The following is a 21847-nucleotide window of genomic DNA, read 5'->3' on the forward strand; positions in this document are numbered from 1 at the left end:
AGAAAAGATATCTTGTGTATAATTTGGGGACCATAACCCTAATATTTATAACCTTAGCATATTAGTTCTAATCAAATTCTAATTAGCCCATCATTAATTAGAATTTGATTAGAAGAGTATCTACACATATTTGACCCATACTTTATTTAATAATTAAAAGCCCAATAAAATTCTAGCCAAATTAGATCACTTTTAATTTGGGCTAAACTATCATGATAGTAAATAATAACATGTAATTATCCTTATTATATATGTGATGTCCAAATTTTCCAACAACTAACACTAGAACAGGGCTAAATTATGAAGAAATGCCGATTTTTAAAGAAATTTAACTGTTTAGGTCGATTTTTGTGATATTTACTAGAATATGTCGATTTTAGAGAGAGGACGAAAATCTAAACGCGTTTTTAGTTAAATATTAGTGCTTTTATCTTGCGTCTCAAGTCTACTTCATTTTCTACTCATATTTATATATTTTTTATTTCATGTTGCTTCAAGCTTTTTTTAATTAATATTTTTCACATATTAACTCATTTGATTAAATAGTTAGATAATTACGATTACATCCTTGAGTCTCAAGTTTCATTATTTTTATAAGCATATTAATGTATTTTTATTTCATGTTGTTTCAAGTTTTTTTAAATTTTAAATTTTAATTAATTTTTTCATTAATAAATATATTATTTTTAAGTTTTTATTTTAATTAATAATTGTTTTATTTATAAAATCAAATAATTATTTCAATTATCATTATGTTATCAAATATTTCACATATATGTATTACACGACTATAAACATATCACGAGTGAAGTAAAAGTTAGTATTATATATTTTTATATGTGTATTTGAAGTATTTCACATATAAACATAATGATATTTGAAATAATTAATTGAAATTTATATTTACTAAAAATAATGAAATTTATAATAATTATTTATTTTATAATTAAAACAGATATTAATTAAAAGGATGAATTAAAACAAAAACTTGTAAACATTATATGTATTAATTAAACACATTAATTAAAAATAATAAAAAATCTTGAAACAACGTGAAATAAAAAATATATTAATATGCTTATAAAAATAATGGGACCTGTGACTTAAAGATGCAATTGCAATTATCTAATTGCACCATCTAACTAAAGAAGTTAATGTGTTAAAAATATTAATAAAAAATTGAAGAAACATTAAATTAAAAAGACAAATGTGAATAAAAGAAGAATTGAATTTTGAACTCAAGAATAAAAATATTAACATTTAACCATCCAACCAAATGAAATAATTTGTTAAAAAAATCAAAAGGTGGCTGAAAACACAACTAATAAAACACGTTTTCTTCTTCCCTCTTCAAAATCAACCTATTCCAATAAATATCATAGAAATAAAATTAAGATACAGTTTTATATCCTAAATAACTAAAGAAATGAATATATCCTGGAACTAGGAAAATAAGTCAAATATAGCACTTAATTTTAGGATTACACTAACTCAAAATATACATCCCACTAGAAAAATATGGCAAATATTTTTCCTTATTAGCTTCTTCTCTAATCAACCCTTTCCACAAGTAAAACTTTTATTGCTGGATTGAAATTTGTATTATTATTATTATTATTATTATTATTATTAATCATATTGTTGTATCCCAAAAATTTATATGATTGAAGGGTGGTAGCATTTATTTTAGTCTTATAATACAAAAGAACAACTATCATTTATTTTATTCCAATACGCCATCAGAAACACAAGGCCAAGATAAGAAAAATAGTAATCAAATAGTTATTATTTACAAAACTGATGATAATCACTTTATATCGATTTTGTTATTAGTGCAAAAAGACATAAGTTTGAGTATGTTGAAGCACATTATTCTCTTATTTAATGGTAGGGAGAGGTTATGAGTAGTTTTAAGTATTGTATTAAAAATAAAGATTAGGAATCGTGATGCTACACTCATATGAAAGAAAGTAAATTAATATACATATCAGGAAGTATTTGGTTAAATTTTGCTATAAGTCCCTTTACTTGCATAAATTTTGGATCTAATTTTTGTACTTTAATTTGATCAATTTTAGTCATTATATTTTTCAAAATTTGAAATTTCAGTCTTGACCAAATAGTAGAAATTAAAATTTGATATTAATCTCAGATTATGTTTAAAGTTGTAGATTTAGTCTATGTTCTCTAATTAGATCCTTATTAGTCCTAATATTTTTGAATTTCAAAATTTCAATCTAGGCACAAACGATCGTCTTTAAATCAGAAATTATTTTTCTAGTAATATGTAAAAATAACAAGCTAACATGGTATCATATATATGGTAATATGTGTCTTCAATATATTTTGAAAGTATGACTTTATTACCCAAAAATGCCGAAAATATTTTAAATTTACCAGATTAGGCTGATTTGTAGAATAATTACGGGAATAGGCCATTTTAGGGAAAACGGTTCCAACTGGAAGTGTTTTTAGGTGAAATGCAGAAAAACGCTTCCAGTTGGAAACGTTTATGGAAAACGTTTCCAGCTGGAAACATTTATGGAAAATGCATTCAGCTGGATGCGTTCCCCTCCCCCAGCGACTACTTTTCCAACGGCTAATTAAAGTAGTCGTTGCCCCCCTAACAGTAAATATATATATATATATATATATATATAAAACCCCCCACCCTTACTCATTTCTCACAATACTCTCTCAAAATTCTCAAACCACTCTCAAAATTCTCTCTTAATTTTATTACTTAAATTCTATTTCTATCTAGATTATATTTTTATTAGAATTTTTATTAATATTTGTCTGAAAATATTTTTATTAAAATTAATTCATGTTCTATAATTAGCAATGATCAGTTCTCTAATCCATCATGATGACAAGTACATTTCCGTCAGTCAATTGCAAATGGTAAGAATATTTTTTTAATAAATGTTAATTTTTAAATTTTTTTATTTTATTGTTATATTTTAACTTTTTTTTTATATTTTTTTTGTAAATAGGCGGGAGATCAAATTTTAAAATGCCATATTCATAATCTACCTGTTCTTCCATCACCGTTGATCAAATCGTACTTGAGAGATGTCGGTTTTTGGCACGTAGCCCTTGTAGATTGGGGGTGTAAGTTGGACCTGAAACTTGTAAGCGCGTTGGTGGAAAGGTGGAGACCTGAAACGCACACATTCCACCTTCCATACGACGAATGTACTATCACTCTAGAGGACATGCATTTACAGTTGGGGTTACCGGTGGATGGGTCGGTAGTCATCGGGTCTGTTCACACTGTTGCTTAGGGAGACATATGTGGTAAACTTTTGGGTTTGGTTTCAGAGACAATTTACGGAGGTCAGATCGAAATATATTGGTTATGAAGAAATGTGACAGCCCAAAATTGACCCTAGTCGGGATGTGGTTTCGGGACCACAAAACCGAGGCATAAAAATAATTTAAAATTTATTTTGATGCCTATGATATGTGTTAATTTGTGTGTGACATTTTTGATGTTTCGATTTAGTGTTATAAATGTGAATTTCACTAGAAAGGACCTAGTAGTGAACTTTGAAAGTATGATGGGGAAATGTGTGATGACTAGTTGCTCATGCATGCAAAAATAAGGATTTGCATGTCAAATTTCCCCCAACATGAAGTGGCCGCCATGGCAAGAGAGGATGGGCAAAACATGTCATGAAACATGTTTTGTTGGTGCATTGGGGAGAAATAATAAACAAAGGTGTATGGGTAAGAAAAGAATGAAAAAAAATGTGTGTGAGTGTGGTATTCCCCCATTGCCGTGAGTTGTAGAGAAAGAAAGAAAAATTTTGTTCATCCTTTCTTTGAGCCAAAACTAAGGAAGAAGGAGGATTTTGCTCCATTTTTGGTTTGGAAGAGATCTAGAAGGAGATTTTGGCTATACTTGCATCAAGATTAAGGTATGTATGAGGTTGTGTCATGAGATTCATGCATGTTTTAGTTGCTAACTTGATGTTCATGTTAGCCATGGTTCAAATCCTTGTTATGCCATGGAAATGGTATTTGGCCAAGGTTGTTATTGTGTTGAAGCCATTGCATGCTAAATGTGAAGCTTGCTAATGATGCATGCAATGATGGATTGACTACTCTTGAAATTTCTTTGTAGCAATCTTGAGTAAGACATTGAATTCTTTGTTTAACCATGACCGAAGTTGAAAGAGTATGGTTGTGATGTATTCAGCCATGGTGCATTCATGAGCATGATTTATGCTTGTTACTTGATTGGTAAAAATTTGTGTTTGGATGGGTATGAACCCTTGAGATTGACCTTGCACCTATATGTGTATACATGTTTGCACATGATGTATTGGCATGACATATATACTATTTCAAGGTATATATTTGCTTGTGATGATGTTTCGGTTATGAAGTACATGAGAGATGTGTATTGAGCTACAATATGTAATGCGTTAGTTAGTAAAATGCATACTGTTTTTTGTGTGGTATTAAGTGCATAATTGGCCTCAACATGGACATGCATATTCGGCCACATGAGGGGAAATTGGTGTGCATGCATTCGGTTAGAGGCAAGCATATTGATGCCTATTCTTGGCTTAGAAAATTCGGCTAAGAGGAATATTAGCTAATGTGTTGAGTTCGATTCGTGATTTCGTACATATGTGACTTTGATGCCTAATGAGCATATATATTGGCTAGGTATCTTGAGTTCCTCTTCGATGCTCAAATGATAAAACCAATTTATTTGTTAAATTAAGCTCAAGAGCAAAGGGAGCTAAATCCGATAAGGGAAGGAAAAGTCGTCGAATAGCCATCGAAATCGTTCGACCACGTCCGAGGTAAGTTTTGAGTATCGAAACTTAGATTTTGATTCGATTGAATGAAGTAATGAGCAATCGAATTTGTGCCTTTGTATGTGGCCATTGAGCGAAATGATATTTTGCTAAGGGAATTGTGCATAAAAGTTGTGTTATGAAATTGAAACAAAGATGTGTATGAATATTCGAGTGATATCCGGGCTAAGCCGAAGGCAATTGTGCAAATTGTGATACCGGGCTAAGCCCAAGGCAATTGTGCGAAGTTATGATATCCGGCTAAGCCCAAGGCAATTGTGCAAATTGTGATATCCGGTTAAGTCCCAAGGCCTTTGTGCGGGTTACCATAACCGGGCTATGTCCCAAGGCGTTTGAACGAGTAGCTATATCCGGATAAACTCCGAAGGTATGTGATTCGAGAACTTTGTACTTGCTGGAAAATTTTCAGTTAATGCACTTGTGAAATTCCCAACAACAAGGTATGTTTTGTGTGTGCTTCGCACACTATGAGTAAGTGCGTATGAATATTCGCTCTAATGATAAATGAGCTATTGGCATTAACTAGGCCGTTATTTGTGTATGAATATAAGAGTTGGGATTGTGAAGTAAGCATGTCTTTGAGAAATTGTGCATATGAATTATTGTTTAGCTACTTGAATGCTATGCTTTGGTTGTGTGTATATTATGGCTCAAACTTACTAAGCATAAATTGCTTACTCCGTTTCTTTGTTTCTCTGTTTATAGATTTTGCTCGTTAGCGATCGGATTCGGGATCATAGAAGTTGAAGTCAACCACACTATCAAAGCCCTTTTGGTACTCCTTTAGTTGAGTTTTGGATATGGCATGTATAGGACTACTCTCGGTTGTTTTAAGTACTTGTGATGTATATGTGTGCGCCATGCGAAAATGGTTTGTAAAAGTAGAGTATGGAATTTGACCATATGTGGTTTGTAATTATATTTGGTTTCATGATGTGATTATGGTTTGGAATGAGAGAGTTGGTCACACGATCAGCCATTGGAATGGCTAAATATGATCATATGTTGGACCTAAGTATGACTAGACTATAGTTGGTCCATGGGAACTACAATATAGGTAAAGCCTACCTTAAAAACAGATGCTGCCAGCTGCAGTGACGTGGATGTGGAAAATCACCAAAATTTGTAGGAATGGTGTTAATTAGTGAATAAATTATGCGATCGAACCTTGACGAGTCTATTTTCATATGAAAGTAACGAGACGATCATATGAACAGTATACCGAGAGATATTAAAGTTCTCGTGAGACAGGGCCAGAACTGTTTCTGGGTCCCCTGTCGTGACTTTGAAAATTTACCATAAATTATCCAGAATGAATTAGAAGTCATGCCTTATATGTGCAGATTCCTTTTTGAGTCTAGTTTCATTAGAAACAAACGACATCAGTATTGAAACCCTGTACAGAGAGATATTCAAGTTCTAACGCGCGAAGATCAGTGTAGTCGACCCCTGTAACATGGGTGACTTTAACTAATAAACTGTACCAATTGGCCTGACCAAAAATTCTAGAATTAAATCCATGGATGGATATATGAGTCTAAATTCAGAGAAAATTTACAGAATCAGTTTCCGAGTTGTGAAACTCGAGATACGCTTTTTAAGGCGACAGCGACGCAGTTTTCCAGCTTGCCTGGAAATGTCAAATTGGTCGGTGCCATAAGTGGTTTTGGCTTGTTAACCCCTCGTGTCCGACACCGGCAACGGTCTCGGGTTCGGGGTGTTACAAGAAATTTCGTGGGGCTGGATAAGCATTCAACTGGAGTTGAAAGAGAACGACATGCTCGGGCGTACATCCTTCAGATCATTGAGGGTATCCTAATGTCGAACAAGTCTCAAACACTCGTCCATCTAAGGTGGTTGCTGAAACTCGTCGACTTTAAAGGAGCGGACAAACTCAGTTGAGGATTCACCGTGTTGGCAACATTGTATCGAGAGATGTGTCAGACGACACAACAACAAAAAATCAAAATTAGTGGTTGCATTCTACTACTACAATTATAGGTGCGATACCAGTTGCCATTTTTACGTCCTCGAGCGAACTATCCGTATACATTCTCACTCATAATAAGGTGAATTTCATTAGATATTACCATAATAAAATTTATTTAAATTTAAATTATTATGCTAATAAGTTATTTAAATAGGTGGAACCATGGGCCGAGTCACGTGAGATTACTGATTGATCTTCAAGATATATGACTTCTATTAGACCAATGATTAGAAGAGGAGGTATCTATTTATTTAAATTTGAGCTATATAATATTAACGTAGTCGATTTCGTTTTTAGTAATATATATATAACACTAATGTTTTTATCATATTAATATAGTTTGAATGGACACCATACGAGGATCCGGCAATTCAAGAAGTCATTCCCGAGGAATTCTTTATGAATTCGAACACTTAACACGAAGGCCCCATTAGTAGTGTATGCTATTGTCGATATGCACGAGATAGATAGAGTGTTGCAACAATTTAGATTTTGACAATCGATTTTCGTGGCACCTCAAAACCTTGATGATCTGCATTCTATCAACTTACAAGGTCAGACGGATGAGAATTGGATGATATTTCACTCTCAACATATCAACATGTGGAATAATTGGTATGATATCTTACTTATTCACGAACCTATTGTTGTTCTGGAGTTAGCAAGCGATCTAGAGTACAAGCCATGGTTTATGATCTATGACAAACCATATTTATACAGGAAAGACGAGGTGTCAACATCCCGATGCAAGTAGGCCACGACGGGCCCCTTTAAAACTAAATATTGCCAAGGATGGTCCATCATCAACATCCACACAAGAACCGACACCTATGGCTGCAACACCGATGCCCATACAACCCACTGGTCAATATGTACTGTCTTATTGTGGCACGTACTCTAACGTGATTGTTGCGATACGTGGGCTCTGTTTCTATTAATATAGATATTATAATCTATCAACTGTAAATTGATTATTTGTCAGCACATATATCTCAAAAAGTTATATAAAACAAAAAAAAAAATTGTTTCAACCCAACGACCAAACATAATAATTTTATTTTTGTAGAAAATACACTGTATATACTTATTTCTAGACCTATCTATGGTCGGGCCACCCAACCTGGCCCAAAAGATCTTTTGAAAAGTAAGATGGTTTGGAAAAAAATATGCTCAAAAAATAAGTTTGGACAAAAAAATAAGGCCTGTTTAAAAGTTTAAATTTGACCCGTTTAGAAGTTGTTCATGGTTGAGTTGGGTTGGGCCTATGTAAGGTATTTAAATCAATTTTTTAAGTTCAGATTTGATCAGATCCGAAAAATGATTTTTTTTATCCAAATCTGACCCAATTTAAAAAAAAGGTAAACCTGGGTTCGATCTAGCTCGCCTATATTTGATTTTTTCTATATTATTTTTTATTTTAAAATGATTTGTAAAAAATATATATAATACACTAAATACACTGATGGGCGTCAAAACCACTAAATATAAATTCTTACGATAAAATAATAGTAAATAGCAGTATAGAGTAGTAGGGTCAAATCCATAGGGACTGGCTGTCTAATTTCGTCTTTTTCCGTAACCAGAATCGCTGTCGCAATAACAGTCGTGCCCACGACCTGTGTGTAGCAATGTTGAAAAATAAAAATAGGGGGTTTAAATTGATAAAGATAATAATATAAGGAAATATGTAGTGTAATAAAATGAAAATAAAAACAGATTCGAAAATGTAAAAATAAATTTAAGAAAATAAAATAAATGGATAAATCAAATATTTTTAAGCTTAGCCTTAGCCTCGGTGTACTCCAATCTTGAATCGATCCTTAAAATAGGTTTTCTCTCCCAGGCGATAAGCTGGTTATAGGGACTAACAACATCTCGACTACCAACTTTTCCGTTTGTAGTCGTTCCTGATACGACCTGTAAACTGACTCTTGCCAAATTTCTAACTGCAATAAACGTGTTATCAATTTAAAATTTCGACAGCCTTGCGATTTGAAAAGCCTAACTCGAATCAACGGCCTCAACCGCGTGGGTCATTTAAGTCTAATCTCTATCTCCCTTGACAAAATCCAATTGGTTTTTTCCACCTAGACACGCCAATTTGTTCGCTGGAATTTGAACACAGTACGGTCGATTCAACTTCCCAACTGTAAGCAAAACAACTCCAACTCAACATGCACTTTTTGAATCGAAGATGAATCAACTTTAAGAGACGAATTTGTACTATCTCATATACTGGAGAGAAAGAAAATATTGTGATGAGAGATTTTTTTGAGTGAATTCGTATCTCACGATTATTTTATTGGAACAATTTTTGAGCTAAAGCTGAAAAAGGTTTAGTTAATTATGACATAATGAAAAGAAAAATAATTGAAATGACATAATGAAAAGTGGCGCAGGTAATGGAAAGAAAAAAAGAAAAGAAATTATTAAAGCCTAAAATCAAGTGTGTAATTAGGTGTAGTCACTAGGTATTTATATTAAAATTTAGTTAGATTTTTTTAAATATTATTATTAAATAATCCTAAATATTATTAATAAGTAATTTTAAATATTATCACTAAATAATTCAAAATTTAAAAATCAAATTTATATTAGATATTAAATTTAAACTAATTAAAGAGTTGTAATAATATAAAAATCATTCAATCTTTATCCAATCACTTTTTAAAAAAAATCTTCAACCCTTCAATCTTTATCCAGTCATCTTTTTATCTTCAATCTTTTAATCAAGCCCTCCTCTTTGCTTTTTGTTTTAATTTAGCCCTTTTCTGTAAGAGTTTGAATTCAGCAGACCAACTTCATTCACGATAAGAAAAATCTAAATTTAATAGTATTTTATCTGATAATTAGCCAAGAATAAATATTTTAAAAATATGAATTTATTTTGCTATCATGCACTAACACATTAAAAATACATTACAAAATATTTATATTAAAAACACTATTATAAATATAATAAATATTTTATTATATTAAAAATACAAATAAATATAATAAATGTTTTATTGTATTAAATATAAATTTTAAAATTTTATATTTTGGGTTGGATTATTTAGTTGAGTAAATTTTTTAATATTTTGAATAATAAATTTAATTATTATTAAGTTAGTGATTTAATAGAAGGCACCAAAATTTGTTTTCTTCCAGACACTTGTTTCGTTAAAAAAACACACATTTCGTACAGACAGGTATGTAATTTGGGCCTTCACTTAAAGCCCATTGCGTAAGCCAGCTAAAATTTCTGAAGGCGAAATTAATATGTAACAAAATAAATATAAAAATGATAAAGAAAAATAAATGCTTTGGGCCCGTGTGAAAAAACTAAAAAATTGAGTCCCCCAACAGTAAAGGCCACGTAACAACAGTTCACACGTGTCAGGCCCTTTACTGTTCTTCTTTACTTTTTTTATTATTTTCTTCCAGATTCTTTTTCACTCTGGTTTTATGACTCGGAGTCGCAGAGAAAACAAAGCACCAAATTCAGCCAACAATGGTCTCTAAAGGGAGCGACTCTTCCACTAAATCTAAAGTTAGGATTTCTCTCCTTATCCTTTTGATCTTCAATTTTTCCCTTTTGATTTCTTCTTTTTGTATTCAATCTTTATTACTAATCGTAAAAAAGTAGTTATCAGTCGCTTAAATTCACTGTATCATTTAAACATAAAATTTAAAATGATTTTTCAAAATATTATTTTGATTTTTAGTTTGTAATTGATCACATAGACTTGAAATTCCACTGAATATTATTCGCCAATGGTTTTGTGTGGAGGCTGAGGTTTCTCTCAATTCCATCGCCGTTCACTGCAGCTTATACTCTGTTTGGCTGCTAATGAATTATTTAGAAACAGAAAACGGAAAGGAAAAAAAATGGAATTGAGTTTTCTTTTTTCTTTTTTTTTTTAAAAATCCGTTTTAGCTTAATTATCAATGTCTTGATTTTATTGCTATTATTTGTTGATATGGCAGAAATCACTTGGAGAGTGCTCTAGTGGTGGAGTAGGAAACTTGACACATAAGTTAAATCAGCTTAAAAGGCAAATTCAAGCGGAGAGAATTGCTTCGATTAAGGTAGATTAGTTATGTTAGTCGCTTATGAATTTCACTTTTTAAATTATTGCTACATTATTTATTTGTCCTTGAATTTCACTAGCGTCGTCAATTCAGTGTGAATTTGATAAGAAACTATTACTACTGTATTCAGCTTGTCTAAATTGAATTGATTTGCGCTCCAACCTGCTAGAGATGCAAATAAATTATATTTATATTGGGTGGTGTGCACAGGAAAAAGTCGAGAAGAACAGAAAGAAGCTCGAGAGTCATATTTCAGAGATTTTGTCAGCTACATCAAGTAGAAGCGTTCTGTGTGTGGAGGAGAATGGATTTGGTAAAATGCTTTCTTCAAGAATCCTAATTCCTCTATTTAAGTATGCTGGATTTGCGCAAGGGTCAGGAGATAGAGACTATTCTAATGGTCACGAAGTTGTATCTTCAACAAGTGTCAAGCTTCCGTACGTTGAAAAGTTGCCACCATATACGACATGGATTTTTCTGGACAAGTAAGTTGGATTAATTTATTAGTTTGCCTAATTTTGAGTATTCTATTCTGTCTGTTTAGGTACACAATACTTCTGCTTTGAATCAGTATGCCATTAGAGACTTAAGCCATTAAGTCATGGGTTAGCTGTGCTACTTAAGTCATCTCCGGTGAGGGTTATAATTTGGGGGGGGATTTCATGAAAGGGCTTGATAACATGTTGAACACCAAGATTAAGCCATTTGGAAAAACTAGCCATGTTATTAAGCCCTCAAGGTTTTGTTACTGATATTTAGTTCGAAGTTGGAGATTTCAGCAGCACAAGCATCCACACATGAATCTACCATTGTTCCTCGGGTCATCTTGTTTCCCATGAGATTTTATTCTTGCTTGTCTTATCTTAAATATGCATCATTCAGCACAGAAATCAGAGAATGGCTGAAGACCAATCTGTTGTGGGGAGGAGACGTATATACTATGACCAACATGGCAGTGAAGCTTTAATCTGTAGTGACAGCGAGGAAGATATTGCGGAGCCTGAGGAAGAAAAACATGAATTTTCTGAGGTTGAAGACCGCATTTTGTGGTAAGTAAAACCAGATGCAACCTCCATTAATCAAAAAAGAGGAGTTATTCATTTCTTTTAAAGAGAAACATCATATACATATACACATACATATATATGATTCTCTTGGGGAAAAAAGGAAGTGCAAAGTTGCACCCGGACAGCTTAACTTCCTGTGCCTTCTTATTATTATACCGGTCTGAAGTTAACATCATCTACAGAAATGCAAGTGGTAGACATTGTTGATAATCTTTCAGCAATGTGGCATAGGACCTGTAACTGATTTAGTGCATGGTGAGATGGGGTTAGACTGTTGTAAAACCAATATGGCAAAAGTGTGCAGGTTCTGCTGCTGTTTTCTTTTTGTACTATTAGACTCTTCATACTGGCATTTATTTCAGTATATTAAGTAACTGGTGGGATTTAGTGCAGAAATGACAGTGTCACCATAAGAGCAGTTTATTTGGATTTTACTGAACTGTGGATAAGATCTTTTCTATTGCACTTTATGGGGGAAAAATAAAAAAGCTCAATCATTTTAGATTAACAATGTTGAGTTTGGCAGGAACGTCTGTCAGGAGTATGGTCTAGGTGAGGAAACATTGGCTGCTGTCAGCCAATTTATTGGAGTCACCGGCTCTGAAATCCAGGTATCCTGCTATAACTATGGCTCATGGTTGTCTTGCTTTGGATGTTGTTTGGTTTCTTTAATCCTTCCAAATATTTAATATTTATCAGTAACTGTTTTCTTATGAGATTTGCAGGAACGGCATGGCATGCTCAGAGAAAAATACAGTGACCAGAACATTAAAGATTCTGAGGATTGTAGATCTGAGAAGGGCATATCTTTGGACAAGAGCCTCAGTGCTGCCTTAGATTCTTTTGATAACCTCTTTTGCCGCCGTTGCTTGGTGCTTAGTCTCTAACCATCACTCTTAATGTTATTTGTTAAAGAGAAGCATGGACATGTAGATATCATAGGCAGTCTTTTGACATTTTTTAACTCCCTGTGCTGATATATTTTGTATCTGCATGACAGTTATTTGACTGCCGTCTTCATGGCTGTTCTCAAACTCTAATTAATCCTGTAAGCAATGTGTTTCTTGTCTGTCAAAGTTTCAATTTAATGTGAGTTTGACTCATTAGTTTATCTGCTTTGGTATCTATTGCTTGACAGAGTGAAAAGCAGCCATATTGGTCTGAATATGAAGATGACAGAAAGCCTTGCAGTGATCAGTGTTACCTCCGGGTTTGGTTTTTATTATTCTTCTGTGCTAAAAACCTTGTATGATGTCTTATGAGTTGATACTGCAAAAACCATTCTTGTTGATAACTTCATGGACAAAAGTTCTCTCTTGTTCTCCTAATATTTGCATTCTTTCTTGTTCTCTTGATGCTGCGCCTTGTCCTCAGCACCTGGGTTCTGATGCAAAAGATGTTTTGTCTACCTATTTTAACTAATAAGCCTCCTATTTTTGTGTTTATCTGCAGCTCATTCCATTGGTTTGTTGTCTAATTTGTTCTTACCAAACAAAGAGAAATAGATTGTTTTTGTGCTCGTATTCATATGTTGCTGAGACAAGTTTGGTTTGATGTGAATTTGAACTTGTTCATTGGAGTACCTTTTAGTTTCTTTTCAAGTATTTAGTTATCATCATATTCCATATTTAAATATTCCATATTTAATTTTAGTTATCATCAAGATTTTTTATATTTGTCGGGAAAGAAAAATGTTTTGTGATTTCTACATCAATTCATGCAGTTAAGAGCTGTCAAAGATGTGGCAGAAGGTTCTGGTGTCAATGCATTGCATGGAATGAAAACAACTTTAGAAGAAAAAGACAAGGTTGCATCGTCTGATGCCAAAGAGCAAAAGACTAATGTTGATGCAGATCTCATGCAAGATGAAAGAGGCATCTCTGAAGAAGAAGGGCCTGTTACTTTAGAAGGAATTAATGATTCAGAAGGTGCTGGTAAAGCTCTAACTTCGGTGATGTCTTCCATACCAATAGATAACCATGAAAATTCTGGAAAGCGGAAGGCCTCCCAAGAAAGCTATAGGCCATTAGATGACCTGCTACACTGCTCTGATAGCAGACAGGATTCTTCATGTAAGAAACAAAAGACATTATTGGTTTTGGATGTAGCCACAGAGTCTTCTGAAGCTATACCAAGTCATGCCAGTGCTCAAAGTAGTAGAAGTAGAAACTATCAAGTTTGTACTCTTCATGAAAATGAAACTCAAATTACAGCCAAAAACAACCAAAATGAATCTGGTGAACGGGGGTTGGAAACTTCCACCTGTTCTGCTAGTGCTTCCAAGACCAAGGATAATACAAGGAATGGAGCCAAAGATGTTTTAAAGGTGCCCGAATCGAAGTGGTCATCTTCTGAGTGGAAGCCTATTGAGAGAGAATTGTATTTGAAGGGAGTGGAGATATTTGGGAGAAACAGGTAGAAGGGATTAGAACTTGTCAGTCTAGCTTGGCATAAAACGCAAATATAAATATTTTCTTTTGCATTGGTTTCTGCATTTCTAAATATTGAATGGACTAAGCTCAGCAGTTTTTTTTTTACAAGACTAAAATGTGCAGAGCAAAAAACTCAATAGTTAAAATTGTGTAACATGCACGTATTTGTACGATTCAACTGCTTTACTCTCTTATCATGATGAACTTGTACATTTAGACAGTTGTGATTAGACGACTTTCTTCTCCCTTCTAGATAACAATATGTCCATCCTTCTACTAATGTGTGATCCATGCTTTACAGTTGCCTTATAGCCAGGAACTTACTCTCTGGTTTGAAAACTTGCCTAGAAGTATCGAGTTACATGTGTGATGGTGGATCTTCAACACTAAATAGGTCCATCATGACAAGTTCATTTTTGGAAGAAAATGGGAAATCTGAATCAGATTTTATGGTATGTACCCGAACCCTAATTTTGCTCTATTTCCTACCATATGGTATTTCTTTGATAAGGGGTGAAAAAGAAAAGGTTTCCAATTGCCAACCTGCATGGCTCTCCTGAGGCCATATTAATGACACTATCACCTTTATTAGCTACAATTGCAAGCATTCCTTTTAAGTTTAAATGCTTACCGATTCAAGAAATGTATAAGAATCCATAGATATAGAGTGGCATTACAATCTGCAATTAGAGTTACGTGGCCATTAAGGTTTGGCTATTTAGTTACACAGTGTTAAAGTAGGAAACCCAACCTGAAAGTTGTTGAATTCATCAAGCTTATATCTTTAGTGTCTGATTTCCATGAACAGTGGTAAATTAGGAGCAAGCTGACTATGTTGCTCTGCATTCTGGTTTTCTTTTTACTTAATTTTGCAACTTCTAATATTGATTCATTATTAATTTATCTTGATCAGTTCATTATATAGCATTGTATTTTTTAGGGTGAATAATTGGTTCTCCATTGTAGACCTTTCTCTTTCCTGTTTGCATTGCATTATAATTACTTTTTCCTAATTAACATTCTTCTCAGGAGCAAGAGATGTCAGCAAGACCACGATTGCTTCGTAGAAAGGGTAGAACACGGAAACTTAAATATTCTTGGAAGTCAGCTGGCCATCCCTCAATTTGGAAAAGAATTGCAGATGGAAAAAATCAGTCTTGCAAGCAATATACTCCATGTGGATGCCAATCAATGTGTGGAAAGCAATGCCCTTGTCTGAACAATGGAACTTGCTGTGAGAAGTATTGTGGGTAAGTTAAGTTGTTTTAACATGCGAATGTGAAAAAATATATACTTAGATGGTATGGGTAAGCAAATCTATATCTCACTGAATCTGAAATATTTACATTTGACCCGCTGCTTTTGTTATGGATGAACCAGTTGTTTCAGTTTTGTTTTTGTTTTTTTTTTTTTTTTCCTGAACCAAAAATACCATGAGCCAATCAAGTCCAGAACATTCTTATAAATTCAAAGATTATGATCATTCAGATGCTCGAAGAGTTGCAAAAATCGGTTTAGGGGATGCCACTGTGCAAAAAGCCAATGCAGAAGCCGGCAGTGCCCATGTTTTGCTGCTGGGCGTGAATGTGACCCAGATGTTTGTAGGAATTGTTGGGTTAGGTAAAGTTTCATGATTTTATATAACATATTACTAACATGATCTGTTAGTAATATTTATACATTTTGCAGTTGTGGTGGGGATTCATTGGGTGAGCCACCGAAACGAGGAGATGGTCAGTGTGGAAATATGAGGCTTCTTCTAAGGCAACAGCAGAGAGTGAGCTACTTAGAATGTTTTAGTTGTAAAATTATAGTTTCGAAATGCTTTAAAACTGGAATTTTCTTTTTGCTCCTCATCTAATCTTTCATGTTTTTATTCTTCAGATACTCTTGGCAAAGTCTGATGTTGCTGGATGGGGAGCATTCCTAAAAGTAGGATACTACCCCCTTTTTTCCCAATGCAGACCTTTGGATAGTTAATTGTCTCTGTTTTCTTCAATTGTGTTTAAACTCTTTTCTGTGAACTTGATGATGTTGGTTCAGAATTCTGTCAACAAAAATGATTATCTTGGAGAATATACTGGTGAATTGATCTCCCACACAGAAGCAGACAAACGAGGGAAAATTTACGATCGTGCAAATTCATCTTTCCTTTTTGACTTGAATGATCAGGCAAGTGGCTTTCACATTTCACATTCAGCACTAAAATTCCCCTCTGTTAACAAAACTGCTCTTTTTTTTTTTAATCTAAGATTGCTGCGATGATCCTAATATCGGAAGTACCATGTTCACATTTCGGAGCTTAATTATATAATCCTAAATGTATTTATGTTAATAACTACATTACACCGGCATGTAGAATCTGATTGGAAGCTGCTGATTTGTCTTTGCAGTATGTCCTCGACGCTTACCGCAAAGGAGACAAATTGAAATTTGCAAACCACTCTTCTAACCCAAATTGCTATGCCAAGGTATACAACCGTCCACAATACATTTTAGGGACATTTCTTGTTGTTAGCTAAGCTAATTCCTTTAGCTTGCACAGGTAATCTTGGTAGCTGGGGATCATCGAGTAGGAATATTTGCCAAGGAACGAATCGAAGCTAGTGAAGAACTCTTTTATGATTACCGTTACGGTCCAGATCAAGCACCTGCATGGGCTAGGAAACCTGAGGGTTCCAAAAGAGATGAAACATCAGCCTCTCAAGGTAGAGCGAAGAAACACCAGTCTCATTAAAGCAACCATCGGCTAGACCTCTATATATCCTTCAGCTTCTTAGTATCATCACAAAAGGGGGAATTTCTTCGTAAGTAAAACATATGCAATATTGTGCCATTATGCGGTATATAGTTAGTTTCATTAAAGATATTAGGGTCAAGAAAATAAGATAGAAATAATTGCTTTGGCAAACAAACTAGGTGTTAGAAAGAAATAATTGCTTTGGCAAACAAACTAGGTGTATCTAACAATAAAATTATAGGAATTGGTGGTAGAAAAGCATGTTAATCTTATAGAAATAATAGAAAGTTTCAAAAATGTTGACCCTGTTACTATATTTTTATTGAATAAAGTTGCAGTACTAGGATTGTATTTAGTACTTTGATTCAAGTAATTGTGAAATCATTACCTGAAATATTTGCTTGAGTGGTTTGGGGATCTCTTCTTTTCTTTTAGCACTGCCTTTCGTTGCAATATGGAATTTGTTTTATTTTGGTTATTTTGTTTAGAGTAAATTATTCCGTAATTTAGAGTATCGGACCGTTAAAAAATAAAATCAAATATTAGTCCTTTTTTTCAGTGTATTTACAATTGACTTGCACTCTTAATCCTAGTGGAAGTAAATCAGCACCGTCAATTTGCATTATAAATAGGTTTGTTTCACCACAGACAGGATTGCTACTGTGATTTGAATCTTTTGGATTTTTGAGGTGAACACTCGGTGCTGGTCAAAAGTCGAGGTTTAAATTTTAGTATCTTTAAACACGACAAAAAATAGATTTAATGATAAATTTGACTATATATTTTGTCAAAATAGTTTTAAATGTATTTTGAGTTTTTTTAGCCACCAATATTTGGTTTATTTTTTCAATTTGTTTTCTAATAGATTCACTGAAAGTATCATTAAAAATTATATATTACTTAGATAACACAATAAGATAATTAAATATGGAAAATAATGAAATAAATAATGCATTAAATTTAAAAATAACTCTTAATTTAAAAAAATAAGTATAATTATCTAAAAAATTAACTCAATAGAAAAATTTCTCAGTAAACAAATATATGAAAAATTGAAATATTGAATTTATTCATTAAATTTGTTAGAAAAAATAAATTGAAAAAAGAACAAAGGTTGATGGCAACAAAAGACTCAAAAATATAATTAGAGCTATCTTGACAAAACATGTAAATGTTAATAGCTAAATCTATCTTTAAGCTTAAACAATAAAATATTATTTTTCATGGTTATTTTACAACATGACAAATGAACATTTTAAAATGTTTACAATTGACATCGACATTATTATCAGAGGACATATGTTCAAGTATGCTGAAACACATTGTTTTCCTAATTAAGAGCTTAGAAGGAGTTATGAGTAGTTTTAGTTATTATATCATAAAGAGCTTATATGATAAAAACCTATAATAAAAGTAATTGTTTACAATTTTGTCAATTAAAATGTACAATTATTAAATCTCGATTTTTATAGTTAACTTAAAAGGATTAATTTGCTCTAAAAGGCTCTAAAAGGGCCTGTAAAGTAAATTTTTTAAATTGCATTGCTAAGATAAAATATCAATTCGTTCTATTTTAAAAAAAAAAAGTTCAACCTTTCAAAAGGACCAAACCCAAAGGTTGAGAGCAGTGTAAAATCACCAGAGCAAGGTTTAACACATTTTCAAAGAGGAATCAACAAAAATTAACCTCAGTTAAATATTCTCAAATCGCATTTGAAGAGATATCTCCTAAAATATTACATTTTGCATGATATTTCACAATATTACAAGGTAAAAATAATTAAAAGAATAATATGTGTTAAAAAGATCACAATCTAAATTTTGAGTGATACTTGGATTTTTCTTTGGATTGCAAATGGAAAAACAAAATTTCATTCCATGTATCTGGAACACCGGGAAGGCACCAATGGCTACAATCTTGAATGTTGGAAGAGTAACGAGTCCCTGGTTTTTTCCCGTATATTGACGGATGACCATCGATTCTATACGCAGATACACCGGTTACATTCAGTAATGTTACCGGAGTTTTCATCTGCAAAATGACCTCTTCCACAATTCTGTTCTTCTCAGGGTATTCCATGCCTGAAGTGTCATTAAGAGGCCAAGTAGCTTCCATACAATGGCCGCCTGAATTCCATAGTCCTCCCCTGTAACCGATAAAAGTAGATGTTATTTTCTTTGTTTTAGGTCGGCCGATCCAAGATGTTAAAGGGAAAGCATAGAACAGCAGCAAACCTGAAATGGGACGGAGCCAAATTCCGAAAGAAAACTCGGGTTTTCCTCGGATTAATGTGTCTATCAACCCATCCTGCCCATGTCATCAAAGCTTTTCTAAAAGCTGTGGAAACATCAAGCTTGGGATGTACTTGGTTCCCTTCTTGATAATAGTTGATCCTAAAATATAAAAAAAAATACCCAATAGAAGGATATATAAATGTTTAGCTCACTATCACAACGATGTCATCCTAATTCTTACAAGGGAACTAAACATTCAGACAACCTTGTTTGAACTTCCCTAGCTTACAGTCAATGCAAGATTGAAAACCATACATGACAAGACTGGAAGAGCCACAGTTCGATAATGGAACTAACCCGGCTTTTGTTTTGAAATGAGACCACCAATGTGCAGTGTTGAAGACCACAATATCAGCTCCTTTCCATTTAGAAGAACCGTGATCGATGGCATCAATCCGTAAAGTCGGCCTCCGTTTTTGCCTTATTCTTGCCTTGCTTTCATGAACTAGAAAATGAGAAACATAGTATTCAATTGTGCATTTGTAATCCTGCAAAGAAAAACAACCTCAATAATTCAACTATGCCTCAAATTTTCAAACATATGAACAAGTTCATTGAACTTTAAACAATCAATTAAATTACCACAAATTTGAAGCTATAATTCCCTTTCTCTTTGGTGATTCTTCTTCCATGAGTTTCATAGACCTTCTTAGGATCTTTTACAGCTGACATTAACATACAAAGCATGGATTCCCATTGGTTTCTATTAATTGAATCCCCCACAAAGACCAGTCTTTTCCCACTGATCAAATCCAGCATTTTTGCAGCATTGAACCTACATAAAAAAGAAGAAAGAAAGAGTCTTTGCTTGCATCAATTGCTAGATTCTTTGAGGAAGGTCGACCTTTAGGAGAAGTTTTCGAACTATCTTATGCCGGATAATCGGCCAAACCCCAACAATGTCAGGTATCTTTTTGGTGGGAATTTTATCTCCCGTGATCTACCGAAGCAAGCATACCTTATCTTCCATTGTTGGGGTCAGAACGGCATTAAATAATCGACACATTCAAAACTTCTCTTAAAGGAATCCACCTTCAACAATATCCAAGAAAGTATCAAGTAAATCAATCTTTTTACCTAGGAAAATCACAGTCTTGTGGTTGCCATTTCCACTTCATGTAATCCTTATCTTGCCTTCCATTGGTGCCACAATTAAAACCTTCATCAATGAAAGGACATGATCCATTTGTGTAGAGTGGATAGCTCTCATCGTAAACCCACTTCCCCTTCGTTACATCACAGCCATTCATCTTCTTCTCCTCCATTTTCCCATCACCTTGAGCTTTAAATTCATCAACTGAACTCACTTTTGTCATCTTCAGTTCTTTGTGTTCCTTTAGAAGCTCAAGTTTATCATCAACTTCAATGTCTTCTTCCATTGTAGGTGCAGGTGTATCCTCTTCAGCATCCTCAATTTCACCATCACCATCACCATCACCATCACCATCACCATCTTCTACAACTTCACCTTCACTTTCTTGTCTCTGGATCTGCTTAAAAACTGAAAATTTTACAGACCTAGATTCATTTTCAGGTTTCAAAAAATGGGTCGAATGGTTTACACTCTGTACTGAACCATTGCTACTGAAACTACTTGAGCTCTCTATGGTTATGGGTTTATGATTAAAAAGTGGTTTATTGAACTGAAAATGGGTTTCTCGATGGATTGAAGGGTTAGATTTGATGACCCAAGTAAATAAAAAAACCAAGAAGATTAAAGAAGAAGAAATTGTGAAAGAAAACACTAAGAATCTAGTGGATTTCAATGAGAAACTTCTTTGTTTCTCCATCAATGGAAGCTTCACAAGTAAAAATGCTTCAAAAAAAAGGAAAAATAGTTTAAAAGAATAGTTTTTCACTGGGATTTGGTAGAGGAAACTTATCAGAGATGCATGTAAGCATGTTAATGAATAGATGAGGATAAAAGTACGAAATTATCAAAAGAAACGACTGTAAAATAATTGACCATTAGTGTTTTTAGTTTACCAAACACAAAAAATAATAATAATAATAATAATAATAATAATAACCAAATAGTTTAACAGGGAAAAAATATAGAAATCGAGAATTACTAGAATATGAACCACTTCTCCACACGACACGAGAGACATGGCTGGCGGCAACAATAAGCCATATATGAGATATATATATATAGGGTTAATATAATGTTTAGCCCCTGAACTTCTCAATTAGGTCCGCTTTGATATTTATACTCCTTTTGGTTTACTTTTATATTTAAACTTGGTAATTAGTTCCTTGACCTTGGATTCTTAAAGATTTGAGGGTTCAACACTTTAAGATTGTGCCATGTTATCAAGGTTTTTAAATATAGTTGATGTTCGAATTAGTTAGACCATTAATTCACAATTCAACTGATCAGTCCAGTTTTAGCCCATTCAATTGATTTCGAGTGG

The 21847-nt window shown here is 33.4% G+C and overlaps 2 protein-coding genes across 3 annotated transcripts; one reads left to right on the plus strand and one right to left on the minus strand.

Annotated features, from left to right (window-relative positions):
- Positions 1–10226: 10226 nt before the first annotated feature.
- Positions 10227–17532, plus strand: LOC108479536 (histone-lysine N-methyltransferase EZA1). 2 transcript variants are annotated; one of them, XM_017782205.2, is made up of 17 exons: positions 10227–10357; positions 10795–10896; positions 11110–11384; positions 11787–11948; positions 12493–12577; positions 12692–12838; positions 12967–13014; positions 13105–13176; positions 13690–14381; positions 14700–14850; positions 15428–15648; positions 15887–16018; positions 16088–16175; positions 16283–16330; positions 16442–16570; positions 16792–16869; positions 16944–17532. In XM_017782205.2, exons 1-17 carry the CDS (start codon positions 10319–10321, stop codon positions 17133–17135), a joined length of 2661 nt encoding a protein of 886 aa, XP_017637694.1. In that variant the 5' UTR covers positions 10227–10318; the 3' UTR covers positions 17136–17532. The 2 variants fall into 2 exon arrangements, with proteins under 2 accessions (XP_017637694.1, XP_017637695.1); XM_017782206.2 differs by lacking the exons at positions 10227–10357; positions 10795–10896 and having other exon boundaries at positions 11223–11384; positions 11782–11948.
- A 1278-nt stretch (positions 17533–18810) lies between these two features.
- LOC108477007 (protein trichome birefringence-like 6) lies at positions 18811–21433 on the minus strand. Its single transcript, XM_017779412.2, has 5 exons — positions 20511–21433; positions 20016–20208; positions 19731–19921; positions 19374–19532; positions 18811–19285 (listed from the first exon to the last, which is right to left on the minus strand). Exons 1-5 carry the CDS (start codon positions 21221–21223, stop codon positions 18946–18948), a joined length of 1596 nt encoding a protein of 531 aa, XP_017634901.1. The 5' UTR covers positions 21224–21433; the 3' UTR covers positions 18811–18945.
- Positions 21434–21847: the final 414 nt, after the last annotated feature.

Source organism: Gossypium arboreum, chromosome 12 (genome assembly GCF_025698485.1).
Source record: "Gossypium arboreum isolate Shixiya-1 chromosome 12, ASM2569848v2, whole genome shotgun sequence".
NCBI classification, from domain to species: domain Eukaryota; kingdom Viridiplantae; phylum Streptophyta; class Magnoliopsida; order Malvales; family Malvaceae; genus Gossypium; species Gossypium arboreum.